General features: G+C 55.9%; 1 protein-coding gene across 2 annotated transcripts; it reads left to right on the top strand.

Moving 5' to 3' along the window:
• Positions 1-1,357: 1,357 nt before the first annotated feature.
• On the top strand, positions 1,358-17,518 carry Dram1 (DNA-damage regulated autophagy modulator 1). 2 transcript variants are annotated; one of them, XM_013518732.1, is made up of 7 exons: positions 1,358-1,604; positions 6,597-6,664; positions 7,836-7,978; positions 11,089-11,266; positions 14,720-14,851; positions 16,657-16,749; positions 17,172-17,518. In XM_013518732.1, the coding sequence occupies exons 1-7, from the start codon at positions 1,474-1,476 to the stop codon at positions 17,273-17,275; spliced, it is 849 nt and encodes a 282-aa protein (XP_013374186.1). In that variant the 5' UTR covers positions 1,358-1,473; the 3' UTR covers positions 17,276-17,518. The 2 variants fall into 2 exon arrangements, with proteins under 2 accessions (XP_013374186.1, XP_005374617.1); XM_005374560.2 differs by having other exon boundaries at positions 1,360-1,604; positions 14,720-14,778.
• Positions 17,519-22,054: the final 4,536 nt, after the last annotated feature.

Raw genomic sequence — 22,054 nt, forward strand, 5'->3', positions numbered from 1 at the left:
CGCCCCCAGAGCAAGAGGTCGCTTGTGCAGTGGGCCTGGCATCGCTGGTGAGGGGCTGGGGTTGGCACCAGGAGCTTCACACTGAGCCGCAGCCCAGCCCTGTCTTACACAGGCCTTGCTGAGTAGCCCAGGCTGGGCCACAACCACTGACCCTCCCGCCTCAGCCTCCCGAGTGCCGGGCTTTCGGGCGTGCACGCCTGGTTTACACAGTGCCGTCTGCGTGCCAGCAGCTGTGCCCGGCCTTTCAGAGGATAAACGTTTACTCCAGCCACCCTGAGGTGCTGTTTAAGGGGCTCGGGAGCCCGAGGGCCCCTGTACCCTCCGCTCTCAGTACAGGGCACTGAACCCAGGGAGTGCTGAGCCACGTCCTCAGCCTTTTAAAAGATGTTTTTATTTTGACCCAGGGCCTCATGAAGTTGGCCAAGCTGGCGTCAAACTTGTGATTCTCCTGCTTCAGCCTCCTGCATGCTGGGAGTGCAGATGTGTGCCATCCCGCCAGCCTTGGACGCTGCTATTTAAACCCGGCAGCCTAGAAATGTTCTCACAGCTGAAATGTGCCCAGGATCCAGCGACACAGGCTGGGCTCCGAGAATCCCTAAACTCTGTGTGTGGTGGTACAGGGCTGTAGCCCCAGCTCTCCGGGAGGCAGAGGCAAGAGTATCTCAAATTCTAGTCCAGGCTGGGCAATTTAGATCCTGTCTCTAACTTTATTTTTCTTCTTCCTCCTGTTCTGTTTTTGAGACAGGGTCTAGCTATGTAGTTCAGGCAGGGCTTGAACTCGCGGAGATCCTCCTGCCTTGGCCTCCAGCGTGCTGGGATTACAGGTGTGCGCCCCCATGCCCGCTGTGTAGTGCAGGTTGAGCTTGACCTCCGGGTAAACCGGGCTGGCCTCAAACTCCGTGATCAACTCTGTGATCCTCCTGCTTCAGCCTCCCGAGTGAGCGCTGCATTACAGGTGTGGCCATCACCGCTGGCTCAAAAAAGAAAATTTTAAAAGGGCTGGTAAGTCGCCCGCGGCAAAGCCCGCCCCAGCTCCCGAGGGCCCGCCCGCCCCGCATTCCTCCTCCGGCTGCGCCGATGGCCCGCCTCGGGCCACGGGGCGCCCCGCCCGCAGGCGCGCGGGAGCAGGGCGGGCCGCGGGGGTGGTGCCCGTGCTTCCCGCGCCTTGGGAGGCTGAGGCAGGAGGGTGGCGAGCAGCCGGGCAGCTTAGTGAGTTAGCGAGACTCCGAGGCTCCGGGTCTTAATAAAGAATAAACGAAGCAGAAGACCGGCCGGGGACGCGGAGCGGCGCGATCCGGGACAGCGGGCGGGAGGCGGGGCGGGGGCCGCCCGGGGTTGCGCAAGAGCCGGGCGCGGCGGGGCTGGGGACTCGGGACTCGGGACTCGGGTTCGGACGCGGGGCTCGGGGACTCGGGGCTCGGCTCGCACCCCGCCGCCCGCTTTGTGACCTCACGGCGCCCGGCCGCGCGCGCCATGTGCGGCCTCCTGCGGGGCCTGGCCTTCGTGCCCTTCCTGCTGGTCACCTGGTCCGCGGCCGCCTTCCTCATCTCCTACGTGGTGGCCGTGCTGGCGGGGCACGTGGACCCCTTCCTGCCCTACATCAGGTGATCGGGGGCGGGGGCGCGGGGCCGCCGAACACGGGGCGGCGGGCGGAGACTCAGGCGCGCGGGTGCCGCCCAGGTGCCCCGCAGCTTGCGCCCCACGCCTGTGCGCCCCAGCTTTTCCCCCCTTTCTGCCTCGGGGATGGAACCCAGGTCCTTGATCCCCAGCCCTTCTTTAACTTTGGTTTTTGAGACAGGGTCTCTCCAAGCTGCCCAGGCTGGGCTCACACCGCAGACCCTCCTGCCTCAGCCTCTACTCGAGCCTTGCGGTGCCCAAGCTCTCGGAGCGGCAGCGACAGCCTGCGCCCCGAGGCAGGGTGCTCTGTCCCCATGGCTCCTCCGGGTTTCCGCTCACCGGGCCCCCAGCAGCCGGGTCCCGGGCTGCCTCATCCCTGGCCCCTGACCTCTGGCCCTGGTGCTGTGTAGCCCAGGCTGGCCTCAAACTCTCCGCCATCCTCCTGCCTCAGCCTTCCTAGTGCTGGGATTACAGGTGTCGCCACCTCGCCCAGCCGTTCTGTTGCAGGAAGGGCCAGGAGGGGACAGTCTGTCCTGTCCCAGTACTGCGTGGGGCACCCGGGAGACGGAGCTGCCCCCCGAAAGCCGGTCCCAGCCAGGACCACAGGGGCAGAACCCCCAAGACCTGACCTGCGCTGCGGGGCGCTGTTAGACCTCGCGGCCTCTTTGCTTTCACCCCGGTGGCACTGGGTGGAGCCCAGGGCTTTCACCCTGAGCTACGCCCCCGACCCTTTCTTCACTTTTTACTTTGACCCATGGTCTTGCTGGGCTGCAAAGTTGCCCAGACGGGCTCAGACTTGAGATCCTCCTGCCTCAGCCTCTGGGATCACAGGGGTGCGCTGTGCCTTGCATCTGCAGACCTGCGGCCCCTCCTGAGCAGAGAGGAGGCACAGCAAAGGGGGACGCCCTCACCCCCAGCCTCACTGGCACCCGGCTCAGAGGCCACAGCTGTCAGATGAGCACGATGGCTCCTGAGGAGGACAGGGCCACCGCCCGGCGACAGGCGCCCCGGGCAAGTGACACGAGACGCGGCTGGCCCGGGGCTGAAGCAGGCTGGACGGGGACGCTGCCGCGAATCGTGCTTCACCGCCCGGCCGGGCGTGGACCTCACGAGGGGGCAGGAGAGGGAGGGACAGCTGGGCGCGGTAGGCACGCCTGGGAGGCTGAAGCAGGAGGGTCGCTGGGAATTCCAGGCCAGCCTGGGCTCCAGAGCGACGTCCTTTCTCGAGAAACAGCAGAGGGAAGGCCTTCGGTGCCTGTGACCCACGGGGTGGGCAGAAACCTAGAGGTTTTATCAGGCTGGTGGAGAGACACAAAAACGCCTCTCACACACAGGGGTGGGAGTAGAAATTCGTTTTTTTCTTTTTCATTTGTTTTTGTATTTTAATTTAATTTTTCACGGTCCTGCGGGCAGAACCCGGGGCCTCACACACCAGGCTAGAGCTCTGCCCCTTAGCCACGCCCTCCGTGCCTCGCTTTGGGCAGGGGTCTTGCTAAGTTGCCCAGACTGGCTTTGAAATTGCGATCCTCCCGCCTCAGCCTCCTGAGTGGTGGAGATGACAGAAGCGAGCCGATGCGCCTGGTTGTAAATTGGTTTTAATCTCTGTGTTGGGAATTTGGCAGAAGTCCGTGAAACACACTGGCGCATCAGCCCTCGGACGCTGTGCCGCTCTTAGATGCCAGCTCAGGGGTCCGGGCCTGTGAACGGGTGGGGAGGTCGCTTACAGCACTGCTTACGCGGACTGACTTGGGTGCTGGTAGAGCTCCGGCCTGTGTGTGCGAGGCAAGCTGTGCCGCTGGACTGTGCCGGCCTGGCGTTGTCTTTGGTTTTCGTTTTTTCTTTTGGCGTAGTGGGGACCCAACCCTTCTCCCCCAGCCTCGGCTCTGCTTCGATTTTGAGACAGTGTCTCACCAAGTACTCACTGGCCCCGGCTGGGCTGGAATTTGCGATCCTCCTGCCTCAGCCTCCCGGAGTGCTGGGATTGCCACACCTGGCTTTGTATGTATTCCTTTTCTCAGCCAGATGTGTGGATTTCCTATCAAAAAGGTGAAACAGGAGGTTCAGACTCCCTCAAACTCGAGCAGGCCGGAGCAGCCGCAGGACGCAGGCCGGGGCGCGTGTCAGAACTGAGGGCCGAAGAGTCACCTCGGGCCGCGCTGCGCCACGCCTCCTCCTGCTCATCTCAGGGTTCGAGGCCGGGGTTTGCCGTACCTGGGACCCCACTCCCTGTGCGGAGTTGTACTCCCCAGACAGGACTTCATTCTTTCTGTCCCCTTCCCACCTGCAAACCACCCGCCTCCCTGCGTCCTCCGATCTGCCTTTTCCTTTGCTGTTTATGGATGACCTTGGTTTCTCATACGAGAAATTGAAGCTTGTCATGGTCTCAAGGCACATCCGCTTTCCTACCAATGCCCCCAGTTTATCTTTTTTTTTTTTCTTTTCCCCCCAGTGCTGGGAATTGAACTCATGACCTTGCACTTGCCAGGCAGGCACTGTGCCGCTGAGCTAAATCCCCAGCCCCCAGTTTATCCTTCTTGAAGGCAGAGTAGTATTCCACTGTGTGTAAATGCCACACCTTTTTTATCCATTCCTCTGCTGATGGACACGTAGGCTGCTTCTAAGACTGAGCCGTGGTGAGCTGTGGGGCTGTAAGTGCGGGTGGCCGTGCAGCCTGCAGTATGTGTGAGCTCTGGCGGGGAGACGCCCGCAAGGGGACAGCTGGGTCGAGTGGGATTTTTAGCTGTAGCTGTTGAGGAATCACCTACCACGTCTTTTACTTCTGCCCTGCTCTGGGACTTTTCACCGCGTGGTGGCTGAGGAAGAAGAGGTTTGGCCAGGGTTTTAATTTCAGAAAGGAAAGGGAAAATCAGGAAAAGTAAGATTTTAATTTCCATTTACTTAACAATCAGAATTTAATTTATACTCACAAGTATGTGCTAATACATGAGCATAAAACGATTTGGAAGCTGTATTTTATTTTTGAGGGAGTGGAGCTGGGACCCGAATTCAGGACCTTCACACTGGGCTACACCCACAGCCCTTTTTATTTGTATTTATTTATTTTCCTAACGTTGAGACAGTGTCACTAAATTGCTGAATTCCCCAGGCTGGACTCAAGTTGACAGTCCTCCTACCTCTGCCTCCTAGAGGGCTGGGAATATAGGTGTGCCCCCCTAGTCCTGGCCATTTTTTTCCTTCTTTGGTTTTTTGAGACAAGGTCTCATTATGCAGTCAGGCTGGCCCTGAGCTTGTGGTGACCCTCCTGCCTCAGCCTCCTGAGTGCTGAGACGCCAGGCCTGCGCTTCCACGCCGCCTACCATTAGTATGCCATTTTTATTGTGATTGTGTGGCTTAACAATCGACTGGTGAACCATTAATACGGAGAGAATTGTAATTCCTAAAGAAGTTCAGCTGACTGGCAAGAGTCCAAAGAGATGAGTTGCGGTTACCAGCGGATCCGACACCTGTGAAGATTTAAGAGCGCCGCGGGGCGTGCCGGTGCACACCTGGGTCACAGCACTCGGAGGCTGAGGCAGCAGGGTCACCGAAGCGTTCAAGGCCAGCCTGGGCTGCACGGTGAAGCCCTGTCTCCCAAAACAAAACAAGAACAAAAGACTTGAGAAGGCTGGATTTAAAAATAGAAAGATTCTGCCCTAACTTGCGCTAAAAGGGGCTTTCAAGATTCCTTCCACCGCGGAGGAAGCGAAACTGAAAGCAAGAGGCTTCCGAGCAGAGCCGCTGGGAAGCAGGGGTGGGATGGCGAGTTTGGGGGCGGTGCCCCGTGCCCTAGGGAGTTGGACAGAAAGAGTCGCGCACGGGGTCTCTGTAGACATCGCTGCCCCGACATCTGGGGGACACTTGGTCACTGCCAAGGCACTGGGGGTGGTGCTGCACAGATGTCCCTAAAGAACAGTGTCACGGGAAGGGCACGCGGGGGTGTGATTTTAAAACTTTTTGCTAGAAAACTCTGTCTTAGCCCGGCACTTGGGAGGCTGAGGCAGGAGGATCACCGCGAGCCTGAGACCATCCTGGGCCACGCAGTGAATTGTGGGTGCCCCGGCTGTGTGGCTCTCCCTGTCTCTGGGACCTGGCGAGTTACTTTCTAACCGTGTCCTTTGTCTTTAAGATGCAAGCTCAGTACTTTCCTAAGGACACGGTGAGGCTGTGACACATGGTCCTAACAGAAATGGGGTGCTGAAGAGATAGATGTTCGTGTCTACTTTTTTTCTTTTTCTTTTTCGCGGTACTAGGGATGGAACCCAGGGAGCTACTTCCAAGCTTTTCGTTTTTTATTTTGAGACAGGGTCTTGCTAAGTTGCCCAGGGCTTGAACTTGAGATCCTCCCGTCTCAGCCTCCCAATTGCCCGGACCTTTTTGTTTTATTGTGGTTGTATTCACGGTGCCCACAAAATTGCCTGCTGAACAGAAGGTGCTCACTCTTCTGTGTGCCGAAGAATGTATCACTGCAGCTTGGCTGGGTACCGAGCTCTCGAGGGTCCTGAGCGGTCTCCCCACCTGAGTGTCCCTAGCACCAGCTCCCATGGCCGCGGCGGGTCGGGGAGATCTGCGGGTGAGTGGCTCAGAGGTGTCTGCCACACTTTTTGCCCATGAAGGGTGATTGTGTAACTCGCTTTGCAGAGGAGCGAACGATCCTGTGACTGCAGGGCCCAGCGGAAAGCTTGGGAGAGGAGGCCGCTCTGCCCACAGCGGCTCCCGGGCCCAGCGCAGTAACAAATGTCCCCGCACTTGTTTCAGGCTGTCCTGAGGACCGAGCCCAGGGCCACTTTGCTGAGCTGCATCCTTAGTCCTGTGGTTATTTATCACATTTTTGAGACAGGCTCTTGCTAAGTCACCCAGGCTGGTGTGGAACTCGAAGCGATCCTCCTGCCTCAGCCTCCCCAGTGCTCGGATGGCAGGTGTGTGCCAGCATGCCTGACCTGAATTCTTTCCTAATAATGTGGACGTTTCTTCTCCCCCAGCGACACGGGAACGACGCCTCCGGAGAGCGGCATTTTTGGGCTCATGATAAACTTCTCTGCGTTTCTGGGTAAGAGCGTCAGCACTGTGAGTAAAATCGCCCCACTCAGGAGAGACAAACGATGTCACCTGTCGTTAAAGCGCCTCTCTGCCGTCCTGGGGTGGAGCTTGGGGCACGTGCTCCCGCCTCAGCCCTTTGCATTGTTTAAATATTGAGACGGAGATCCCTTCCATTGCTCAGGCTGGCCTCGAACTTGCAATCCTCCTGCCTCAGCCTCCTGTATAGCTGAGATTATAGGCAAGGGCCACCGTGCCTGGATGGTTTTTTCTTTTGTTTTGGTTTTTGTTTTAGTACAACCTTTGCCACTAGAAATTTGCCAGTCCTGGGAAACTAAAGTATGGAGACATCTGGAACTGCTGGTGGCTTCTTTGTCCAGTGTGGGCCGCTCACCCTGTCCCGTCCCTCCCGCTCCGCTCTGTCTGGCCGTCTGACCCTGGAGCTGGCGCAGGTGTTTTTTTTATTTATTTAGAGATACGGGAAGGATATTATCAGACCTGGAGATGCAGGACGCACTCAGAACGGAGTGAGGTGCTCAGCAAAATGAGACACCTGTTACAGGGGCTTCTAGACCTGCAGACTTTTCAAGAGGATTTTAAATGGTGTTTTGTTTTGTTTTGTTTTGGGACAGGGTCTCATATGTAGTACAGGCTGGCCTTGAATTCATGATGATGCTCCTGCCTCAGCCTCCCAAGGGCTGGGATTATAGGCCTGCGCCACTAGGCCCAGTTTAAATTTTTTTCGCCATACTAGGGTTTGAACCCAGGGCCTTTGCCCTGAGCTATAGCCACAGCCTTTTTTATTCTTTTTATTTTGAACCAGGGTCTCACTAAGTTGCTAAAGTGCCCAGGCTGGATTCAACACTGGGATCCTCCTGCCTCAGCTTCCCAGAGTGCTGGAATAGCAAGTATACACCAACATCTCTGGTGGCATTTTTTTTTTTTTTTTTTGAGATAAGTTTTCACTCTGTAGTCCCGGCTGGCCTCCAGCTCACAGCGATCCTCCTGCCTCAGCCTCCCGAGCGCTGGGATTACAGGCGTGCGCCACCACACTCAGCAGGACCTCTTTCCCTTCCCTTCTTTCTCGCGGGGCTGGGTGGAGCCAGGGCCTGGGGCTCCGCGGTGCCAAGGGCGGCGCCACGGCCAGCCGAGCCCTCCAGCGCCGCTCGCTTGCTTCCTTGCAGGAGCGGCCACAATGTACATGCGCTACAAGATCGTGGAGAAGCAGGGTCAGGCCAGCCTCCACGGGACGCCGCTGCTCAACGCCGTGTCGCTGGGCCTCGGCCTGGCGGGCTGCGTCGGGATGGGCATCGTGGCCAACTTCCAGGTGGGCGTGGTCTGGGCCGGGGAGGGGCGGGGCCGGGCAGCCCCGCGGGGCTCATGGCAGCTTGGAATCCACTCATCCCGCTCAGGAACTCTCCTTTCCTGCGGTGCTGGCGCCCCCAAGGCGCATTCTTCTGTTTTCACAACTTTTTGTTTTTTTTTTGTTTTGTGTTGTCTTTTTGAGACAGGGTCTCGCTATGTAGCCCAGGCTGGCCTTGAACTTGTGATCCTCCTGCCTCAGCCTCCCAGGTGTGGAGATGACAGGCACGGACCTGTGCAGTTTTCCTATGTGGCACACAAGAAGTTCACGAAAACATCCCCCGCCATGACCTGTGTGGTTGTAACAGGAGCCTTCGAAGAGAGTGACCTGGCCCTGTGCAGTGACCCGGGAGGAGGGGAGAGAGGCCACCTGCCCAAGGGGCCCGCGTGCCCGAGCTGGTGGGAGGGGCCGAGCACAGGAAGGGTTCCCACTTTTGTGAAGGCGCCTGAGAGCCCCCGGTGTCCTGGGCTTCCTGGGGGACCCCTCTTCCACTCAGCTCACAGCTCCACCTCTGGAGAGTGAGGTGAAGATGAAAAGCAGGGAGAGGAGCTGTGCACCTGGAATCCCAGTGCTCTGGGAGGCTGAGGCAGGATGATCGCAAGTTCAAGCCCAGCCCGGACCACTTCATGGCTTAGTGAGATGGTTTCAAAATGAAAAGGAGCTGGGGCTGCGGCTCAGGGTGAAAGCCCTGGGTTTGACCCCTGCACCACAGGAAAAAGAAAAAGCCATTTCCTTCTTGGGTTGGTGTCTGATCACTGCAGAACTCTTCAGTTTGTGGTTTTGTTTGTGATACAAGTCACGTTGGACTGAGGAGACTTACATGCTGTTTCTTTTCGTTTCTTAACTGTCTGCTTTCCACGCTAGTGGCGCAGAATCCCAGCGTAGCGGCGTACGCTCGCCGGCCCGGCGGAGGACGGCGTCGCCGCTCTCTGCCTGACAGCGTGGGGGACGGCTGGGGGAGGAAAGGCCTTCTGGTTAGGCCGTTTGTCTCTCAGCTCCAGCTCTCCTGTGACGTTCTCTGGCTGTTAAACACAAACCTCCGTCTCGCTTCCACACTTCTGTAAAATCAGGTTTGCACGGCGGTGTGCAGTCTTTACAGTTCTGTCTCAGGCGGAGGTCCCCATGGCTTGTGGGGAGCTTTGCAGAGAGCAGTTTTGTTTCCCTCATGGTTTGGGATCCTTTTTCCTTTTTCCTTTTTTTTTAGATTTTGAGACAGGGTCTCACTTAGTACTTCAGATAGACTTCAACTCACTCGAACTCTCGGCAGTCCTGCCTCAGCCTCCTGAGTGTTGGGATCATGGGCGTGCACCACCATCCCTCGTTCCTGAGGCTTGTTTTTTTTTTGTCTTTCTGAGACAGGGTCTTGCTATACAGTTCAGGCTGGCCTTGAACTCACTTTGTAGCCCAGGCTGGTCTCGAACTGGCAATGATCCTCCTGCCTCAGCCTCCCTAGTGCTGGGATTACAGGTGTGTGCCACCGTGCCTGGCTTTTGATGCTTTGAATGTAGCTGTTTGTTTGGTTTTTTAAAATTAATTTTATTGGCACATTTTAGAGCTACATAATGATTACGTTCATTAGAGGAAGTTTGTACCTGTACATGATATTTCTTGTTTGTTTTTTTGAGACAAGGTTTCACTGTGTAGTTCAGGCTGGCCTTGAACTTAATGTGTAGCCTAGGCTGGCCTCAAACTCAAAGCGATCCTCCTGCCTCAGCCTTCTGAGTGCTGGCATTATAGGCATATGCTACCATGCCCAGCAGGGTGAACTATTTTTTGATAAGATCTTTATCACTAAAATCATATCTTTATTATATAATTTTAACAGTTGAGTTTATGTTTGAAATATAAATCCACTCAAATTAATTAAAATAAGCTCTTAAAAATGTATTATTTTTAACAAAGGTGATGTAAGTAGAATAAATGCATGCCACTCACTGTAGAAACAAAATTACCCTTTTAAAAATTCTGTCACTTGAGAGAAGACAGGATGTTACATTAAAATAAACCAGGCACAGGGAGACAAACAGCACCAGACCCCCGTGCATGAGGTTGAAGAAGTCAGAGCAGACGCGGCCGGGCGGGGACCCAGGTCGGGTGTGGGGTCGGGAGCGTGGGCTGGCACAGAACAAGGCTTCAGACAGGACAGTGAGTTCTGGAGACCTGCCGCTGCCGTGATAGACTGCAGAGATCAGCATAACTAAAGCAGTGTTGGGAGAGAAGGCTGAGGCAGGAGGATTTCCACAACTTCAAACCTGGCCTGGGCTACAAAATGGGACCTTGTCTCCAAAAAGAAAATGATTCCTAAACAGACTTTAAATGTTGTGACCACGAAAAATGGTATGCAGGTGAGGCTCTGGGTTTACTCAGCTAGAGCTAATCCTCTCACCATGGAAACATATATCGAAATGTAGACAAAATCCCCTACATGTTTGCTGATGAAAAATAAAATTTAAAAATACAAATATCCTTTATGAAAAAGATTTTCTATGTTTAACCTCACGGTAATCTAGTGTTCTTTGTGTTTTACTCTTTTTTAAATTAGCAAGAAAGCTGGGTATGGTGGCGCATGCCTGTAATCCCAGCACACAGGAGGCTGAGGCAGGAAGATCACTGTGAGTTCAAGGCCAGCATGGGCTACAAAGTGAATTCAAGGCCATTCTGAACTGTATAGTGACACCCAACCTCAAAAACAAAACAAACAAACAAAAGTAAATGAGCAAGAAAGTTTCTTTTTTTAATTTCCTTTTTAATTTTTTTCTTTTTTTTGAGACAAGACCTTTCACTGTGTTGTTCAGGTTGACTAACTCACTTTGTAGCCCAGGCTGGTGCCAAACTCACAGCGATCCTCCTGCCTCAGCCTCCCAAGTTTTTTTTTTTTTTTTTTTTTTGGTACCAGGAATGGAACTCATGACCTCAGGCTTGCCAGGCAAGCGCTTATGCTGCTGAGCTATCTCCCCAGCTAGCCTCCCGAGTTCTGCAGACAGGGTTGCCTCATTGGGCGTGTCCTGTGGCAGACGTGGCCTGTGGTGGGCCTGTGGTGCAGTGTGGTGACACACGTGTGGTCCTGTCCCTAGGAGCTGGCCGTGCCCATGGTCCACGACGCGGGTGCCCTGCTGGCCTTCGTGTGCGGCGTGGTGTACACGCTCCTGCAGTCGGTCATCTCCTACAAGGCCTGTCCGCAGTGGAACAGCCTGTCCACGTGCCACGCACGCATGGCCATCTCCGCCGTGTCCTGCGCCGCTGTCGTCCCCAGTATCCTTTGTCGGTGGTCACTGTTGGGGGCAGGGGGAGCTCGGGCAGGCCGGGGCCGCTGTGGCAGGTGAGGAGCCAGCGGGGCCGGGGCTCGTCCCACTGAGCAGGGACAGCGGGAGAGCGCGCTGCAAGGCCAGGCGGGTCGCTGCGATGCGGTGAGAGGACGCTGGTCAGATACGGAAAGTGGCACGAACAGAGCTCTGAACTCGAGGTGATCCTCCTGCCTCAGCCTCCACACCCAGCTCCTTTTTCTCCTCCCGCTTCCTTTTCTTGTTACTGGCACTGGGGTTCAGACCCAGGGCCTTAGTTATACCACTGAGCTGTACCCGCAGACCCTTTCCAGGTTTAGTTTGAGACAGAGCCGACCTCCAACTTGTGACCCTCCTGCCTCAGCCTCCTGAGTAGCTGGGATGACAGGTGTGTGCCACCATGCTGGGCAGGTAACAGTCAGTTTCCACTCGAGGACAGGTCACAGGTTGGGAAGAGGGCGAATCATTAAGGCGCTGGCTCAGCTCCGGGTGGGAGGGACGGGAGGGACGGGAGAGTGTAGCACCCTTGAGCCCTGTTGACTTCCTGCTCCCAGCTACTGGGCTGTGACAATATTTATTTTTCCACGCAGTGCTTGACTAAAGACACCAAATATTGATACTGCACTCAGGGCCAAGGCCCGGGCCCTCCCGAGCCCCGGGCCCTCCTGTGAGGTGTGGGCCTGCGGCCCGCTCGTCCCCAGGGAGGGTCTGGAAGACTTGGCTTTGCGCTGGCCCCAGTTCAGGCCTTTCTGTCCTGCGATCATGCTATGAAAGGAAGTCCGTCCCCTCTCCCCGAGCACGGCCGCCCTGTGCTCGTCCGGAAATGAAATTGTGGTGGGGTCGGGGAAAGTGCAGAGGCGGCCCGCGGCGGCCCGCGACGACTCGCTCCATCACCGCCTGGGGAAGTGGGAAGGGCTGGGCTGGTTTCTGAGACAGAAGTAGCCCAGGCTGTCCTTGAACTCACTGAGATCCTCCAGCTTCAGCCTCTCAAGTGCTGGGATTACGGGTATGCGCCACCATGCCCGCCTGAGGGAAGTATTTTATAAGTGGCGGTTTGTTAGCCTGGGCTGGGTCAAGCCCAAACCTGTGTGTGTGCATGTGTGTGTGTGTGTGTGCGTGTGTGTGTGTGTCTTGCCCTCCCCCAACTCACTCCCAAGGTTGAGCCCTTTTTATATGAGACGGGGTCTCACTAAGTCACTCACACTGGGCTTGAACTTGAGATTCTCCTGCCTCAGCCCTCCAGAGGGATTCAAGGTGTCAGCCACCATGCCCGGCTTTACAAATTGTGAAGAGTGAGTGTTTTTTTTTTCAATCTCAGGGAAGGAAAATGTTAATTACAAATTTCCTGAGCCTTGAGAAACTAGGAAAGTCTGGAGAAATTTACTAACAGTGCACACCCTATTCCTGAGACAGTCCCTCTCCGTTTCCTTGTCCTGTTTATGGGAAGGCTGAGGCGGGAAGATCACAAGTTTGAGTCCCACCCGGCAGTTTAGTGAGATTCAGTCTCAGAATAAACAGGAGCAGGGAGTGAGCTCAGCTCAAAGACCCTGCTTCAGCCGTCGGTGGCGCTGTGTGTCTCTCCCCGAATGGACGTGCTTGGAGCTCTCAGCTTGTGCTGGTTTGTGTGTACATGTGTCTGTAGTGGAAAAACGGGTTTCTGTAGAGACACTTTCCTAGTGGGTAACCCGTAGAGACAGAGCCCGGCCAGGGAGTTTCAGCAGAATAAGCGTTGCAGGCCTCCGTGTTGCCCATCCTGGTAAATAGTTCTGGTCTCTAGGCGCTTCTGACTGTGGTCGGTACTGAAGGTGGCCCCCAAGCGCAGAGGCTCACGGGCGTGGGTGGGTGAGTCCGTCCACGTGAAGTCTCAGCCCTGAGCTGCACCTGCTCTGGCATCCCCTTGCAAAGGACTAGAAGCCTCTTTTAGAAACCCTTGTGGGCCCCCTGGCGACATTTCTGTGAAATGGGCTCTTTTTTTTTTTTGGTGAGACAGGGTCTTGCTATGTAGCCCGGGCTGGCCTTAAACTCACAGCGATGCCCTGCCTCAGCCTCCTGAGGGCTGAGATTTACAGGTATGAGCCACCATGCCCGGCTCTTATTGATTTATTTTAAGAATCACTGGTGATGGAGCCCAGAGACTGCTGGGCTGCATTCCCGGCCCTTTTTATTTTTCTATTTCAAAATAAGACCTCGAGAGGTTGCCCAGGTTGGCGTCGACCTTGGGAACCTCCTGCCTCAGCCTCCTGCATGGCTATCGAGCCCAGTGCCCTGGGGATGAAAGTAGATTTGAAGCTGTCAAGAGTCCGAAGCATGTGGTGTGTGGTGAGATGATCGGACCTTCTGTGTGTTCTTCTTTTATGTTGGGAAACAGGATTGAAGCATTTCAGGGCGTGAAGGCTGTGTGGAGGGACCCGGGAGTGATTCAGAGGAAGCTCGGACTTTCACTGGCTCAGCACTCTCTGTCTCTCTGTCTCTGTCTCTGTCTCTGTCTCTGTCTGTCTCAAGGTCTCATTATGTAGCTCAGGCTGCCTTTGAACTCAGTACCCTCCTGCCTCAGCCTCCCGAGTGCTAGGGTTGCAGGCGTGCACCACCACACCTGGCTGACTCAGCCCTTTCTTTGAATTCCTGTTGTTTCATTTGTTTGCTTTTCTGAGACAGGGTCTCTGTGTAGCCAGGCTGCCACCAATTCACTACACAGGCCAGGCTGGCCTCAAACTCACAGTGATCCTCCTGCCTCAGCCTCCTCCCCACGCCCAGGTTTAAATTCGTAAGTTTTTGTATATTTGAGAGTTTTCTCCTCCTCCAGGTCGCTCACTGCCCTGGTGCAGATGGGGTGTCTGGGTCCTCAGCCCCGCTGGCCTCAGATGGCCCGGTGCGCGTGGTGAACGTTCCCCCAGGCCCAGGGCTGGCCGGGTCTCGGACACGAGGTCTTCGGGTGAGGACGGGCTCCACGCACCCCGACTTGCTCAGTGCAGTGTTCACGGCCCCGGTGTCGCCTTAAGCACAGCGCTTAGGGGCAGGTCCTTCTACTCAGCTGTTCAGAAAGGACCCCTCCGGCCCCACGCAGCCTCTCGTGGGGACCCCAGACACACGGGGTCAGGCAGGACGCGGCCACCCGGACAGTCGTGTGTGTCGCTGGGCAGCGTGTTGCGGGCAACTGTGTCCGGGTAGAGTGTGTGCTCGTGGGTGGGGTGCAGTTATCAGATGCGTTGGAGCTGCTGTGGCGGCAGAAACATGGCACCCAGCATTTTAACATCGCAGCCATCCGTGGCAGGGTCTCCCCTACAGTTTGGGAGGCTGAGGCAGGAGGATCTCAAATTTGAGACCAGCCTGGGCTACCTGTAGAGATCTTGTCTCAAAAAAGGAAAAAAACCCCGTCTTGGTACTGCAGCGAACACAGTAGTGTCCTTAACGGCTCCCCGCTTAGTGATCGCCTGTGCGTCCCTGATTTCTATAACCAAGCTGGAATGGAACCCTAAAGAGAAGGTGACGCTGGAGTTGCCCCACTGTCACTGTTGCCTGGCGGGGCGAGTCCTGGGCCCGCCACCGCCGGGGACAGGTTGGACCCGGGGCAGACATGCTACAGAGTTGGCCCCAGGCGGCCCCAGGGGGAAGCGGGACGAGCCGCAGGCGCACGGGCTTTCTGGGGCTCCGGAGTCCGGGTCTGCCCGGCGCATGGCCAGGGCTCCGGGTGGGCTTGTGAGGTGGGGACAGGCACCGGGACCAGGACGAGGAGGAGAGGCTGCCCCGCCCTCAGGGTGACTTGGGGGATTTCTTCGCTCAGAGTTAAAGCAGAAGGGACGGCTGTCTCCGGCAGACCAGATGCCCGTTTTCAGGAACCTCGGCGCCTGGTCTCCTTGGTACCCTGGTGGTGACAAAGACATGGCGTTAGCAGGGCCACCTCACCCTGGGCCGCCATGGCCCGGCCTTGGTTAGGAGTCCAGGAGCCGCTATCTCCGGGCTGATTTCCAGGCTCTGAATCCCCAGTCTCGTCTGCAAACCCCTCAGCCCTCCATGCTCATGAAAGGTGGAGCCCAGGACGCCCGCGCTTGAAGCAGGGTCTTGCGGAGTCCCTCAGCTGCCCCGGCTGGGCTGGAGCCTGACACTCTCCTGCCTCAGCCTCCCAGAATGCTGGGATGGCAGTCGTGCATGGTCACGCCCTGTGAGTTTTAAGTCTTTATCTGGGGTAAACCAAGGAATTTCTTTCCAGAACAGTGGACCTGAGGCCTCTAACCGGGAGTGAGCGTTTCTTGGGTGGACGCCTAGGTGGCAGCGAAGGGTGGGCGACCCCCCAGGAGGTAACAGAGGGCGACAGCACCACAGCAGGAAGCCGCCAGGGCCCAGGGACCCTCGTCCCCAGCCAGGACCGAGTGGAAGGAGGAGCTGGGGCCACAGAAGGGCGGAACGGGCAGCCGGGTGGCTTCACTGACCGCATCCTCACCACGAGAAGACTTCGGGGACACTGGAGTTGGGGGGGCTCGGGTCCCCGAGGAAGCCTGGACGTTAGTGGGGCCCACCGCCAGCTGTCCCTGCCAGAGGCAGCACTTTGAGGCCCAGTGCGGGGCTAAGCACACGCCTGTCACCCCAGCACTGGGAGGCTGAGGCAGGAGGATCGCTGTGAGTTCTAGGCCAGCCTGGGCTCCACTGGACAGAAAACCAAATGTAACATTAAAATGGCCAAGTGAGCCGGTGGGGCAGGGGGAAGGGTGCTGTCCTTCAGGCAAGGGACGCAGCCCGCCACTCCCTCCTGAGGACGAGGTTCCTCATACTTCCGGAAGCCTGGGGTCTTTCCTGCCTAGTCAGTGGCTGGGCGCCCCACAAATCCGGCAGAGCCTTTGGGGCATCCCGGGAACTCCCCGCTGAGCTGTGGGAACTTTGACAAACCGGGGTCACTGTGGCCCCTTGGCCTTTGCCCCCAGGGATGGTCAGAGTTGTGCCCTGAGACACTGGGGAGTTTCCCACGCCCACTCATTCATTCTTTCCAGGCAGAGTCTCACCGTGGCCCAGGCTGGCCTTGCATTCCCTGAGATCCTCCTGCCTCGGCCTCCCCAGTGCTGGGATTACAGGCGTGCGTGCCCACGCCCGCTGGAGAAGTTTTTTATTTCTGTCAAGTCCAGAACTGCTCCCCAGCCGGATCTAGTTGGTGGTCCTTGTGCTGCCCCAAATCTGGGGTGAGGGCCACAGACCGGCCGGGCTCAGCACCTGGTGTCCGCTCCTGGTCCTGCCCTGTCCGGTGGCCTTGTTCCCTGGATTCTTCTCCAGCTCCCCGTCTCTGCGCGGCGGCGGCGGCGGCGGCGGCGGCTTTTCCTGCGGTTGCGCGGAGCTGCCGGCGCGGGCTGACTCCCTGTCTCTTCTCGCGGCCAGGACTACGTGTACCACGTGGTGAGCGCCGCCTGCGAGTGGACCGTGGCGTTCGGCTTCATCTTCTACTTCCTGACCTTCATCCGGGATTTCCAGGTGGGCGCTGTGCCCGCCCCAGGGACGCACGGGGAGGACGGCTCGAGGCAGGCGGGGCCCAGTCCTTCACCCCGATGTCCCCGAAAACGCGCTGGCACTTGCAGCCTCGTGGTCTCCCCTGTCCCCGGAGGACAGGTCCGTCACCGCCGGGTGGGTGGCTCTTTCCCGTGTCCTCCGCCCCTGATGCCAAAAGCCACGTGTTGAAAAATGTTCCCAAGGCCCTTACACACCTGTGTCGCTCAGGCTGGCCTCAGACTTGCTGAGATGCTCCTGCCTCAGCCACCACAGCCAGCAGCGCAGCGTTCTTGGAAACCTCGTTACGAGCGTGTGTTTGCAGGACCCAGTGGTGACGTGTGTTGTGGAATTGGGGCCTGCGTGTCACGCTTCTAGATCACGGCTGAGCCCTTCCCCGTGTCTCGTAGGATGTGACCCTGAAGATATCCACAGAGATCAAGGGCGACCTCTGAAGACGTCTCCCCGTGCTGGCGCTGAGAGACCGCGTCCTCCCGGTGGCCGTCGGTGCTGAGACTGAGTTTAAGAATTCTCCGTAGTTGTACCTTTATAAGGGTTTGTTCCCCAAGAGAATGTAGAATATTTGTGACACTGTAGTTATGTTTTTATACTTTCCTAAGCAGATGCTTTTATATTAACAAATTTAGACACAAAGATAAGGTGTGACAGGAAATGGAGAGCTTCTATTTTTGTACAGACCCTGGTTTCTTTTGTCTTCGTGAATCCTCTGCAGAAATACAGTAAGTGAGAGCTGTAAGTTTAGTACACTTTTTAAAAAGTGAAATAAAGCCGGCGTGGTGGCGCATGCCTGTAATCCCAGCACTGGGGAGGCTGAGGCAGGAGGATCATTGCGAGTTTGAGGCCAGCCTGGGCTGCAAAATGACCTCAAGGCCAGCCTGAACTGCATAGCGAGACCGTCTCAAAAAGACAAAAAAAAAAAAAGTAAAATCGGGATAGTCATTTTATAATTTCATCTTCAGAGGATGAACTGTATAATCTTGTTTTTTGAGACAGGGTCTCATTATGTGGTGCATACTGGCCTCAGACTCAGGGTGATCCTCCTGCCTCAGCCTCCTGAGTGCAAGGGTAACAGGCGTGCGCCTCCACACCCAGCTATATAATTTTTTTAAATCACAAGAGCATTTATAAAAATCAATTTATAATGATCATAGAACTAAATCTTAAGATTTAGTTAATAAATGAACACTAAGATATTCTGATTTTTAATTGCACTGAGCAAACTTTCTATGGCAAGGTCTCACGCCACTCACTGTACACTCTAAGTACACAGCCTCACTGTGTAGCCCAGGCTGGCCTTGAACTCACGCGATCCTCCTGCCTCAGCCTCCAGAGTGCTAGGACAACGGGTGTGCACCACCCAGGGGGTCTGAGGAGCCACGTGACGGATTCATGGGCTCAGGTTGAGCATCACTGTAGACCAGTGGTCTCCGCTGCACTGTGACGGCTCTGTGACTCTCACCCCTCCTGTCTCGGCCTGCTGAGGCCGGGTCCCTGTGGATGGTCCCGCTCCACGCAGCTGGGCCAGAGCTGGGCAGAATTAGCCACAGGGTGGTGCTGTTTTCCGTGTCTCTGAACTTGTTGCCTTGGGCCTTGTGGCTGAGAGAATAAAATGCATTGAAATTCTCCTTTCTGTGTAGTAATCTGTGTCTGCATACCATCGCATCCACGGGGAAGGATGCAGCCCTCACAGGGCGTGGTTTGAATGGAGCCTGTGTAATCCTCTGGTGCTGCCTGGTGGTCCTCTTTGCAGATTTCTCAGCCTCAGAAGCTTAGTGTCACCTGAGACTCTTAGGGCAGAGCCAGGCGTGGTGCTGCACATTCTTATCCCAGCACTGGGGAAGCTGAGGCAGGAGGATTCCTGTGAGTTCAAGGCCAACCTGGGCTACACAGGGAGACCCTGCCTTAAAAAAAAAAAAAAAAAAAAATCAACCTAAGAAAGGAAGAGTGCTGTAAAATGCTGTAAGGCCTTCCTCTGCTCCAGCTCCTCTCCTACATGTGTCAGCTTCTGAACCCAGTTTTGATGAAAAGACAAGCGAAATGACCTTGCCCAAGGGTCTTCATTGAGACCTTGGCCCACAGCGAAGCAGATTGCGCAGACAGTGGTGCAGGGCCTTGGCCTTTTGGCTTGGCAGTGTGGCTGGGACACATTTCCTCCTTCAGGACAGATTGTCCTTGTTTCATTTGTTTTTTGTTTTACCTCTGCCCCACTCTTCCTGGGAGCCCCCAAGAGTGATTCTTTCAAAAAATCCTGATTTGAGGGAGAAATTCTCCTACATTGCATGCTGGGACAAATGATAACTGTTGTCCTTCTGAACTTTCTTTTTTCTTCATTTGGTTTGTTTATTTTATTTTAATTTTTTTTTTTTTTTTTTTTACCAGGAATTCAACTCAGGTCCTTGCACTTGCCAGGCAGGCGCTTGGGCCACTGAGCTATATGCCTGGCACTTTTTTTTTTTTTTTTTTTAAAGAGAAGACTAAATAGAAGAACAATAGCAAAATATCAATAACATAGACAAAAGCAAAACAAAGCAAACCAAAAATGATACAGGGTTTCAGAACAAAATGATAGGAATTAACAGTGGTTGTTATATTACATATTGTTATCTTCAGTGAAGTTGCTCAGATCACCAGATGTACGAATAGGAGATTGATCAAACCATTGGTTTGTTTATGTTTTCTTTAGAGACAGGGTCTCACTATGTTGCCCAGGCTGGCCTCAGACTCCTGGGCTCAAATGATCTTCCTGCTTCAGCCTCCCGAGTAGCTGGGAGTGCAGGTCCTCTCCACCGTTCCTGGTTTAGGGCCTTATTTTTTTGTTTGTTTTGAGACAGGGAAACACTATGTAGTTCAGGCTGTCCTTGAATTCTTGGTGGTCTTCCTGCCTCAGCCTCCAGGATGCTGGGCTTCCAGGTGTGCCCACCAAGCCCAGCAAGATTAGGCCGTTACAGTTGTGCTGCGCTAAACACGGTGTGTGCAGACCACTGTAACGTGAGGACTTAACTCTGCAGAGGTCGCCTGCGGGGAGGGCAGCGCCGGGGCGATGGGTTTCCAGCTTCGGGCGGTCGGGAACCGCCAGGCTGGTCTCACCGCGGCTGTGTACCTCGGGCCGCCGCCTCTCCGGGGCTTCTTCCTCTGCTTCCTCGTTTTTCCCGCCCGCGCCGGTGACCGTGCGCTGCTGCTCCCCAGGGGAGGGAAGGCTGCCTCCTCCGAGATCAGAACGCAGTGCTTCAGGCTCTTGGGGGACAAGGGAATGTCGCGTCCCTCCGGCGCTGGAGTGAAACGGCGCTGACAGCTCGGGTGCGGGCGGAAGCTTCCACCCGGAACTCTTCGCTTGGGGTTTTCTGACCACGAATGCGAAAAACAGCGTCTGCACAAATCCCCCGAGGTGAGGACGGCACCTCCGCCGGGAAAACCCTACACTCCGTCGGTCCGGCTGCTGTGTGGCAGGTAGAGGCGCTTTTACACGAGTGTCCCCGTAGCTGACTTTGTCCCTTAGCCGCTGCTGAGTTAGGATTTGCTAGCGTAGAGCCAGATGTGGTGGCACACATCTGTCATCCCAGTTCCCGGGAGGCTGAGGCAGGAGGATTGCGGGGAGTTCAAGGGCAGCCTGGGCTGCATAGCGGACCCTGTCTCATCCGTGGTGGCCCGGATATGGGGGGGTGGGTGAGAATGGGGGACAAAAGCCAGAGCCCACCGTACTGCTGCCACCCCACACGCGGTGGTCTGAAGAGTGGTTTCTGAGCCTAACACTTTGCTGTGGGACCCAGGGTCCAGGGAGGGAGGTGAGCTTTATGGTGACACCTGCCAGAGTCCAAACTTCAGCAATTTACTTCATCTTTTTTTTTTTTTTTTTCCTGTACCAAGGATTGAGTCCAGAGACTTAAAACTGAGCTATGACCCCAGGCTTTTAACATTTTTTAAAAATTTTGAGATGGGGGTCTCATTAAGTCCCTAAATTACCCAGGCTGGTCTTGAATTTGCAATCCTCCTGCCTCAGCCTCCCAGAATTCTGCGAGTACAGGTGTGCACGAGCACATGGGTTTACTTCATACTTTGCAACGACTTTTTTTTTTTTTGGTACCAGGCACATGACTCTTTAGTTGGATTAATCTCATGACTTTATTATAAAATTGTCCCTCAGAAAATGGGTGCAGCCGGAGACCATCATGTTAAGTGAAGTTAATCAGACACCCCGGCTCCAAGACTGTTTCTCGCCCGAGAAACCCCAAGTGTAAACAAGTTGCACCGCAAAGTGAAAGAGCTCACGGGAAACGGAGAGGTGGGTCTTTTGGCTACAGGAAGGGGTCCAAGGGATTTCTCAGGACTGCATTTCGGGTTCCAGGCCCAGCAGTTCGCAGGAGCGGGCAGCAGGGGGCGCCGGGGGACCGCAGAAAGGAAAACCGAGCCCGCAGCCCGGGGACCGGGAGCCGCGCCCTCCCCGGCCGAGTGGAAAGCTACCGGGACCAACGCTTTGATTTGTTTGTTTGTTTGTTTGTTTGTTTTTCCGGTACCGGGAATCGAACTCACGACCATGCACTTGCCAGGCAGGCGCTGTGCCGCCGAGCTAAATCCCCAGCCCCTGATTTGGGGTTTCTATCTCCGCGGAGACAAAACCCGGGTAGAACCAGATTAGAGGGCACCTTCTGCCCCTTTCCTTTCGGGATAGAAAAATTACAGAAAGGCTGGTTTTCCTCTGTGCTCACAACTGAGTTTCCGGGACAGGAAGGAAATTCTTCGCCAGTTCTCCGGTTTTAAGGAAGAAAAATAGGCAGACACACACCTGTCGCGGCCCAGCACGTGGGAGGCCGAGGCAGGAGGATCCCTGGGAGTTCCAGGCCAGCCTGGGTTACATAGTGAGTTGAAGGCCAGTCTGAACTACACAGTAAGAGAAAACTTGAGTAGGTGAAGGAAACTTTAAATGTCCTTTCTTCAAAAACTGTGTAAATCAGCCAGGGCTGGTGGTGCATGCACCCTGGGAGGCTGAGGCAGGAGGATGGCAAATTGAAGCTCAGCCTGGGCCGCTTAGTGAGACCGTGTCTCAGAAAGCGCAGGGGGTGGGCTGCGGCTCAGTGCAGCCCTGGCTCGGTCTCCAGGACCCGCGTGGCCAGGACAGCCTGTGCCCCACGGCCCTGGCGCCGCCCGGCTTCCGGGGCGCTGCTCGGCTTGAGTCCCGGGGGAGGCTCTGCCCACAGCCCGGCCGCCCCGAGGGACAAGCGGGCGGCGGGAGCCTGAGCTCCGGGGGCCTTGAGTGGCATCGCCCGGGGGCTGCCCT

Source organism: Chinchilla lanigera, unplaced genomic scaffold (genome assembly GCF_000276665.1).
Source record: "Chinchilla lanigera isolate Chin_1 unplaced genomic scaffold, ChiLan1.0 scaffold00004, whole genome shotgun sequence".
Classification (NCBI taxonomy): domain Eukaryota; kingdom Metazoa; phylum Chordata; class Mammalia; order Rodentia; family Chinchillidae; genus Chinchilla; species Chinchilla lanigera.

Excerpts from the sequence above, each read along its gene's own strand:
- Dram1 (XM_013518732.1), top strand. The coding sequence starts at position 1,474 with ATGTGCGGCCTCCTGCGGGGCCTGGCCTTCGTGCCCTTCCTGCTGGTC. Across the intron at positions 14,852-16,656 it reads CCCGCCACCGCCGGGGACAG|GACTACGTGTACCACGTGGT; the intron begins GTTGGACCCGGG and ends TCTCGCGGCCAG. Across the intron at positions 16,750-17,171 it reads CCTTCATCCGGGATTTCCAG|GATGTGACCCTGAAGATATC; the intron begins GTGGGCGCTGTG and ends CGTGTCTCGTAG.